The sequence below is a fragment of the Pinus tabuliformis genome, chromosome 5_2, assembly GCF_031772625.1.
Source record: "Pinus tabuliformis cultivar Carrire ecotype Pingquan chromosome 5_2, CPIR1, whole genome shotgun sequence".
NCBI lineage: Eukaryota > Viridiplantae > Streptophyta > Pinopsida > Pinales > Pinaceae > Pinus > Pinus tabuliformis.
In genome coordinates, this window is record NC_142306.1 from 136,731,979 (window position 1) to 136,741,778 (window position 9,800).

General features: G+C 38.9%; 1 protein-coding gene across 1 annotated transcript; it reads left to right on the forward strand.

Moving 5' to 3' along the window:
• The first annotated feature begins 6,642 nt into the window (after nucleotides 1–6,642).
• On the forward strand, nucleotides 6,643–8,456 carry LOC149157885 (uncharacterized). Its single transcript, XM_089433810.1, has 2 exons — nucleotides 6,643–7,228; nucleotides 8,344–8,456. The coding sequence occupies exons 1-2, from the start codon at nucleotides 6,643–6,645 to the stop codon at nucleotides 8,454–8,456; spliced, it is 699 nt and encodes a 232-aa protein (XP_089289936.1).
• The last annotated feature ends 1,344 nt before the right edge of the window (nucleotides 8,457–9,800 follow it).

The following is a 9,800-nucleotide window of genomic DNA, read 5'->3' on the forward strand; positions in this document are numbered from 1 at the left end:
AGATATTCAATTCATGAGTGCCTTTGCCTAATGATCTTCTCCTCCTTTTATAGTCTTAGCCTTTACTCAATACCATGGTCCAAAACCACTTAGAAGTAATACCTTGGACCAAATACCTGGGGTCAACACTTCGGACAGGATACCTTGGACCAATACCATGGATCAAAATGCCATCGACCAAATACCACGGACAAAAACTAGTTTTCCAACATGTACGCGCCTTTCTTTGCATGAAAATGCATGTATACGCTATAGGAGCCTTTTGTTCTGCTAACCTGCATGTACATGTGACTTAGACAATAGGGAACCTGCGTATACCTCTATTTCTTCATTCGGAGAGCCCAAAGTGTTATCTGTCATCTATGTGAGTTTCCATCAAGGACAATACCTCTGTCATAGTGTCAAATCTGTATCATAATGCCAACAATTATGACATGAGGTTGTGACTTCTGGGGACTTCATATTATTGTGGACTTGGAGGATCTAATGCATTGAGGAGTTGAGGTCACGGACTTTGATACAATATGGGGTGCATACTTTTTAGTACATTTATGGGTGTGCTTGGGAGAGTGACTTGATGTGGAGGATCGATATGAGACACTTTGGAGTGATGGAGTTGCAGTGATAATGATGCTTTGGTGGTAACCCTTGGGCATGGGTTGAGCCGAGACTTGACCACTTTTGACACATGGGAGTTGATTGATCTACGATCATGGGCAACACATGGATGATCAGACAAGTATATACTTGTTTCTTTGGTAGACTTGAGGGATGGAACATTGCGGATATGATGAAGGTTGCTTCGTGGACCTGGATGTGCCACATTGAGAGTTCGTTTGATGAGAGGATCTCTACACTTTGAGGAGATGGATTTTACACACATATGGATGATGATGTTGGGATATATGTGATTGATTTGCAGCACATTGGCACCAACATCATGGACAACATGTTGCGGATGAGATGGAGGTTACTTCATGGACCTGGACATGGCTTACTTAGATGGAGATTGAATCTTGATTGAGTTGATGTTATGGCAGGATGCTGATAGAAATGACTGATGATGGCATGAGGATGTGTATTCTCATGGTATGAGCGTGACAGTTGGATTAACTACCCAACTAGTTCGAGACATGGGGGTCGACAGCGTACAGAGATGTGTTAGCATTTTGTTGGAGTATCATGGCAGCAGTTCACACAATGACAATACATAATGGGGTCAACACAAATATGTTGCAGTGAGCATGTAGCTTGAGTTGAAGGGGTCAGCCTTCCATGGTGGGGTAGCATGTCGGGATTGTAATGGAGGTGGTTGATGGTTATGGATTGAGGAGACTTTCCGATTCTTGGAGACATAAGCCTTTATGGTTTATGCAATGGCAGAAGAGAGGTAGGCAGCATGAGCATTTTGGATGTTGGAGCTAGCAACACTTTGCGATGTCGTATGATGGTATTGTCGAGGATGACAATGACTTGAGGTGCGGGAGGATGTAAGACCCCTGAGTTGTGTTGTGATGTGGAGAGTTGGCGGAGGGCATGCGACAGGCAAGTGAGCGATGAGCTGGAGGTGATCGGTGAGTTGGGCGTGCCCGCACAGTGTGACGAGCCGGCTAAATGAAGAAGCACACGAAACAACCACACAAAGTCATCTTGTGAAAATGACTAAGTGTTGAGAGGTGGAAATTTTATATGTGGGGGTGGTCGTGCGCGGGGGTGCCCACACCTTGGGCCGATGTTACGAAAATGGAAAAACGAAAAAATGGAGGGTCAGCGTGACAAAAGTTGAAGCCCCACCGTAGGTTTGGCAGCTATACATATTAGCGGTTAGGAGGTGGAGAAAGAAATCAAGCAAAAGCGTCCAAGTGTTATGCGAGCTGGGGTGCAAGCTAACTTGGGTTCTGAAACGTTGGGTGAGGTGCAGGCGGTATTACAGGCCTAAGAACTTAGCTGCAGAAAACCGGAAGACGGTCCGAACTGCGAGTTGAATGGGATATCATTCGGGAGTTCGTGTGGATGAGCTGGAAGGGATATCGTTCGAGAGTTCGGGTGAGTGGGCTGAACAGGATATCATTCGAGTGTTCGGGTGGACGAGTTGAATGGGATATTTTTCGAGAGTTGAGATGGAAGAGCTGATCGAGATATCGTTCGAGAGTTTAGGTGGATGAGCTGAACGAGATATCGTTTGGGCGTTCGGGTGGACAGGTTGAAGGAGATATTGTGCAGGTGTTCAGGTGGACAGGCTAAATGGAATATCATTTGGGTGGGCGAGCTGAATGAAGGAGCATTTGGGAGGTCAGTTGAATGGAGGGTTGAACAAGTTATCATTCGAGGTGTTTGGGTAGTCGATCAAACGGTGGGTCGTTCGGGCAGATAGTTGAATGGTCGAGCGTTTGGGTGGTCAGTTGAACGTGCGACGGATGGTCGACATTCGGAAGTGTAAACGGGCATGTTGGTGGATTTCACTGGTGGGCGATTCGGGCTGAACGAGCGCCCAACTGTATGTGGACAGAGTGAGGGTGAGTGAAGTTAGCTGGGCACAGGCAACATGAGTTTGGCAGACGAGCTGGGTAGTGAAATGTTCGGGTGAACGAACACCAAGTGTGGGCACGTGCGGAGGTTGAATAACAAGCTGGGCATGGATGCATGCGCTGAACGACGAGCACAACGAGTTGGTAAACTCGGCACGGTGCGATGGTAAACTGGTGTGATGGTCGAACGAGTGAATGTGGAGTTCGGTGCAAGATGCGGATGAGCTGAGGACGTGTGCCAGGTGGGTGACACGATCAGGCAGCGCTGCATAAAGGCAGCCGAATGACACGGTTGCAAGGTTGAGACATAAATTGTAGGAAGGAAACTTGGGGTTTCCCTATAAAGACTGAACTTGTATATTTTATAAAAGATTGTTATTATCATCGGGCAAACTCATATTACAGGGAGTTTCCCCTCCCAGTTTATTATCTGTTGTACATTTATGTTAAATGATAATAATGATGAATGTTATATGAATGTTTGCATTGTGTTAAAAGAAAGATTATATTTGGAAAGTTGAAAAATAAATGAAGTATAGAAAGTACGCGTAGTCCACACTTACAAGTATTGTTAAAAAGAAAGTGGGTGGTGGTATCGAACCCCCCATTGTGCGGTTTGAAGACTACCTCTAGGGTAGGGGCGTGAAATAGGGTGCACCATAATGAAGTTCTCATGACCATGAGAATGATATGGTATGCTAAAATGGAAAACCAAGACCACGGGCTCGATGATTTTGACTAGCTTAAGGACCTCGTGCGTACAGTGTGAATTGAACCCTGTAGGTATATCACAATAGAATTGCATATAATTATGAGCAGCAAGCCAACAAAACAATTTTTTTCCCACCAATATGGGATGGGTATGTCGAGATAGGCCAAACTCATCAATCAAAAGCTCACAAAATCCATTCGGGTGTATCCTCTCGCACGAGACCCTTTCTCTTAAAGACCAGTGGGTAAAACAAGAAAATAATATACAAGAATAAATCATCCATATAGAAAATGCAGACTTAATTCCAAGGCTTAAACCCTAAATACATGCCCATCTCAAAAAGTAAAATTCCATAAGAAACAGAGACAATTCTACCATATTGAGACAACCCATAAAAAAAAATAGTGCTTTCCTTCCAAGTTTCATGAAATATTTCCTTTCTATGCCAAAAATCATCTTAGAGTCTCTTCACCATTAGACTATCAAATATAATTTAAGCATAGAGGTAAGTAGAAAAGAGAAACACACTAAGATAACATACTCGTTGTCATCCTCGCCAAGGAACAAGGTGAGACTGGTGGCAGGTTTCGTGAAGAACATTCAAAAGTGCCTCAAAACATTCCAACAAACTTGTAACCATTCCCATAATAATACCTCCCACTGTTTCTAAGCTCACAAAATAAAACCCCAACAAGGCGTGTCGTTCTGTTCTGTTTGTTCACCATTAATATCTTGCATGCACATTGCCACATTGCACGTCGTGGCAAGAGTGTGAGGGCCTAAGTATGACCTACCACCATCCTTTCTCATCAAAGCGCTATCCATAGCACGAATCTTGTAGTTTCCAATTACCTACTCTCACCATGATCGGGCATATTTTACCTTATTTTTAATATAACAATGTCTATCAATTTAATTATAATTAATTATGAGTACAACAAATTCACAAATATAAAATGAAAATTGTGAAATAAAATCCTCAATAAATTATATTTATGACAACAACATTGTTTAACTCAATTAAATTTCATTAAATAAGTTATTGAACAAACCAGACTCACAAATATGGAATGGAAATTTTTAAATGGAATCCGAAGTAAATTATCGAAATGGTTGTATATATCACATGATCAGCTATGCCAGATATCCAGTTTGCCTTTTCAGGTCCCTGCCTTTTGCATGCATTTTAAATTGAATTCGCTTCTTTTGTCAATATTTTTTAATTCTGAAATTGTCTTTATGATTTTTCTCTTCTTTTGTCAATATTTTTTAATTCTGAAATTGTCTTTACTAAAAAATCATAAGAAAACGGCACTCTGGCATGTGAGATGACGAACATGCGTAACGCATTCAACTGCTGATTCTGTTTGGAAAGGTTTAAAAGAATTAAAATGAATATTGAGATTTATAAATGAATAAAATACTATATATGAAAAAATTACTTTTGAAAAATAAATTTTTAAACATATTTAATAATCTAAAAGTTAAGATTTTAAATATTTTACATAAATAATGATAAATGATTATTTATAAGGAAATTTGAAATTTCATCCACGCTCAAAACAAATTTAATCTATGCAGCTTTGAAATGTTAAATAATTGATATTAAAGATAACTGCCTCTTTAGAAACAGTTCGACATTTTATACACTTCAAAAGGCATTCATTCCGTGTATTGATTTGGAATTTAAGTGTCGTTCATATTCTCCTTCGCAAACGTATGTTGATGGAAAATTACCTTTGCCAATGCTAAAGTACATGTTATCATATGTCGGTATACAACATTGTAGTTAATAATTTCTGTCATCTTTCTTAAATTGGAATACATGAATGGTTTCTAAGTAGTTCGGAGGGAATTTTTATTTCAATATTATTAATTACAATCATAAAAATATTATAGTTAAATTGGTTTTATTAAATATGTCTATTATTTTGGTGATTCATTATTTTAGATTGTTTGTAATTTATAACGATAAGAAATATTAAAGCCATTTTACTTTAAATTGGTAAAGTTTGACCTTAAAATATGTGTGATTACAATTTCTTTTTAATGAAATTTTTTGGTTTAGGGTTTCTATCATCAATTTATAATTTTTTATTGTGAAACTAAAGATAAATAAATCAAAAACATATATATCAATATTTTTAATTTAATAAAATTTACACTTTTTTATTAAATATATAATTCTTTTATAAATTCCAAAATTATTGTATGAAATTATAAAATAAATTTTAAATAAAATTATTTTAATTGCAATATATTTATAATTTCAATTAACAATATTATTAATTTTACATTATTATTTACTCATTTAAAACATATGCTACTATATAAACTAAATATATAAAATTCTCAATTTAAAATATATTAATATTGAAAATAATTAATACTATTTTGTATTAATGGAGAAATGGTTACATAAGTTGTAACGTATCTCCTTAGTTTAGGATTTGTTCCTAGAGTTTAGGAGTTTGTTTGCAACTACCTGATTTCTAGTGATGTACTTAATAATGTAATCATTCATTTGATAAATAGTAGAGTGTACGGACATAGTTCTTTTTGTTTGAGTGCAGTCTCGAGGTGGAGTACTCACCTGTGAGCTGTAACTTTTTCTTTTTCATTCATATCTGATTTTTATCTTGGTATCAGAACACAGAGTAGGGATAGCCTTAATTTTTTTTTAGGATGCATCATTGATTACAGAAATGTAATGGCACATTTGTAGAATCAGGTGGATTGCAATAACACCTGGAGGATAGGTCTGAGATGACTGATCATCTTTGAGCACAAGAAAGTGTTGGCGCGGTTTCGTCGCGAACAGTCGCGCCATTTTTGAGGAGAAAGAAGAGCTAGCATGGGTTTTTAAGGAACAGTTGTGCCACTTGGCGCGGTACTGAGGGTGATAAGCATGCTAGCGCGGCTGAAAGTACAATTGGCACGGAAAATCAAGGATTAATTGCGGCAGTTTCGGAGACGCGAGCATTTCGCTGTCGAAGGAGCGCCAACCTGTTTCTCTTTGAAAAATCTGTAATTTTTTTGCAGATCGGAGTTGCCCGGTGGTGGCACTTTGAATTTCCAGATCTGTTCGGTGGCAGCAGATTGGAGTAGCCTGGTGGTGGCGTATTGGAGTTCCTGATCTACTTGGTGGTAGCAGATCGGACTTGCCAGGTGATGGCGCATTGAAGTTCCTGATCTACTCAGTGGTAGCAGATCGGACTTGCCCAGTGGTGGCGCATTGGAGTTCCAGATCTGTTCGGTGGCAACAGATTGGATTTGCTCGGTGGTGGCGCATTGGAGTTCTGGATCTGTTTGGTGGCAGCAGATCGGACTTGCCCGGTGGTGGCGCATTGAAGGTACAATTTTTTTCAGCAAAACAGAGGTTCGGATCTGGTATAAGTCAATATGAATAATAGTTTAGAATCGTATCTCCATGAGTTTGGAAAACTCGAATCAAATTTCAACAATTGGAAATTCAAGATGCAAACTTTACTTGAAAGTGCAAATGCATGGTCGATCGTGACAGGAAATGAGCGAACATCGGGATCAGCCACACAACAACAAGATTGGGATAAAAGGGAGACAAAAGCAAAGGTCATATTGAAGATGTCCGTCAAGGACAATGTTATCCCACATATTAGAGACTATAAATTGGCCGCTGACATTTGGACGACCATTAAAAACCTATACCAGATGCAGAATTCAAACCGCGTCTTGTCACTCAAAGGCAAGATGTTTGCATTGAAGATGGAGGAGAATGAATCCGCTGCTAAATTCATTGCGAGATTCAAAGACATGAAGGACATATTGGGACATATCGGAGAGAAAGTTTACGATTCAGATCTGGTCACAATCACATTGAATGGAATGATTGATGATTACCAGACATTTATCACAGGGCTGTCAGCAAGGGAGAAAGCCCCTTCATTTGAAGAGCTGATAGGGATTCTGATACAAGAAGAAGAGCGACGACAAAATTTGAAATCTCAGAGCAATGACCTTGCTCTGATGGAAAAAAGGAGACAATTTAAAGGGAAGCAGCATCAGCAACCGCAGCAGCAGCAGCAGAAAGGAGCCAACACATTTCAGAAGAGACCGTTTAAAGGTATGTCTGCTAATAATTTTCCCATCAAGAAATGTTTTTATTGTGGGAAACCTGGACATGAGATTAGAGATTGTTATAAGAGGCAGGCAGATGAAGGAAGAAACAAACAGAGAAAACATAAGGGTTACTTTGTTGGGGAAGAAGAGGACCACATCCACGAACTTCGACTATTTACAGTCGATTGTGCTCTTTCATCTTCATAGGGAGATGAGAACGACATATGATATGTCGACTCTGGCGCATCCTCACATATGACTGGTAAGGACTGGTTTGAATTTCTTGAAGAAACTTCATGTGGGTCAAAAATCTATTTAGGAGATGATAGTGGATATGAGATCAAAGGACATGGTGACATTCCTGTAAAGTTACCTAGCGGTGACATTAGACACCTTAAAAATGTATTGTATGTTCCAAGAATTAAGAAAAATTTGGTCTCTGTCTCAATGATTACTGATCAGGACATGCAAGTTCAATTCTTTAAGACTAACTGTGTCATTAAGGATAGCCAGATGGAAACAATTGCAACAGGAGTGCGCATGGGGAATTTGTACAAACTAGATGTGAAGAGTATGCCACAGCAAGCAATGGTTGCAGCTGGATCGACAGCCGAAAATCTCTGGCATCAGAGATTCGGCCATCTTAATCTGCAAGGCCTCATTCTACTTTAGAGAAAAGGTATGGTCGATGGACTCCCTGTTTTCCATAATTTTAAGCTGGATTGTGATGGATGTGCATTAGGGAAATGCATATAGAAGAGTTCCCTTTGCATGCTAATAGAAAGGAAAGAGACATTTTAAAGCTGGTGCATACAGACATCTGTGGACCCACTCAAACCAGGTCATTAGGAGGAGCATATTACTTTCTCTTATTTACAGATGATTTCACTAGATTTTCATGGGTATACTTTCTGAGCAAAAAGAGTCAAGCTTTTTAGTATTTTAAAGAGTTTAAATCCATGATAGAATTCCAGATAGGAAAAAGGATAAAAATTCTCCACTCAGATCAAGGGGGAGAATACAAGTTGGGAGAGTTCACAGATTTCTGCAAGCATCATGGGATTGTGCAACAGTTTACAGTGCCTCACACTCCACAGCAGAATGGAGTGGCAGATTGAAAGAACAAAACTCTTGTGGAGTGCGCAAGGAGCATGCTTCAAGGTAAGGGTCTATCAAACGGTCTTTGGGCATAAGCTATTAACACTGTTATATATTTAAATAATAGGAGTCCTGCTAGGTGTCTAGGCTTCAAAACCCCTTTTGAAGCATTGTGTGGATTCAAACCAGCAGTGAGTCACTTAAGAATATTTGGGTAAAGCTTATGCTCATATACCTAAGGCAGATAGGAAGAAGTTAGATCCTAAAACCCTGAAATGTATATTTGTTGGATATCGCACTGAGTTCAAGGCATATAAGCTATTTAATCCTGTGACTCACAAGGTTTTTGCAAGCAGAGATGTCATATTTCATGAACAGGTTGAAGAAGGAAAGAATGACTCTAACAGTGATTGGAACATTCCATTGCTATTGGAAGAAAACAGTGAGGAAGATGAAGAATAGGAGGAGAAACAAGAAGAAGAAGTAACAGACAATGTAATCAATGAAGATGCAAGCTCGGAAAAGGTTGAAATTGAGGTAAGTCCCCTACCAAGGAGATCAGGTAGGAAGACTCGATTATCTTCTAAATTGAAAGGCTATGCTTTAATGTCAAAGATTTTTAACATTGTAGAACATGCAAATTATGAGGAAGAAAGTAAATCTGATGCATGGAGGGCTGCAATGTATGAGGAAATAGAATCAATAAACAGAAACCATACTTGGGATTTGGTTGAATTGCCTGAAGGTAAAACCCCCATAGGATGCAAATGGTTGTATAAACCAAAAATAAATGCAGATGGGAGTATAAAGAAACTTAAAGCTAGATTGGTAGCAAAGGGTTACTCACAGAAAGAGGGAATAGATTTCGATGACACCTTTGCTCCTGTAGCCAAATTAAACACCATTAGAATACTAATTTACTTAGCAACAAAACACAAATGGCAGCTACACCAGCTAGATGTTAAGTCTGCATTTCTGAATGGTGACTTGAAAGAAGAAATTTATTTAGTACAGCCTGAAGGTTTTGTGAAAAAGGGATAGGAACATCTTGTGTGTAAATTGAGAAAGGCACTTTATGGTTTAAAACAGGCACCCAGGTCGTGGTATGAGAAAAGTGACTCATTTTCTGTTTAGCATGGCTTTCATAGAAGCCTGAATGATCCAAATTTGTATACCAAGTTTAATAAACAGAGGCAAATTATATTGATTTCTTTGTATGTAGATGATATGATCATAACAGGGAATGCTAACAGTCTGATCAAAGAAATCAAACAACACATGTCACAAGTGTTTGAGATGAAAGATCTTAGAAACCTTCATTATTGTTTGGGATTGGGGGTATGGAGAGACTCTGGACAAACTTT

What these genes read in the sequence shown, in the direction of transcription:
- LOC149157885 (XM_089433810.1), top strand. Translation starts at nt 6,643, where the DNA reads ATGAATAATAGTTTAGAATCGTATCTCCATGAGTTTGGAAAACTCGAA. An exon ending in ACAAAATTTGAAATCTCAGA is followed by an intron (nt 7,229 to 8,343) that starts GCAATGACCTTG and finishes TTCTCCACTCAG; the next exon opens with ATCAAGGGGGAGAATACAAG.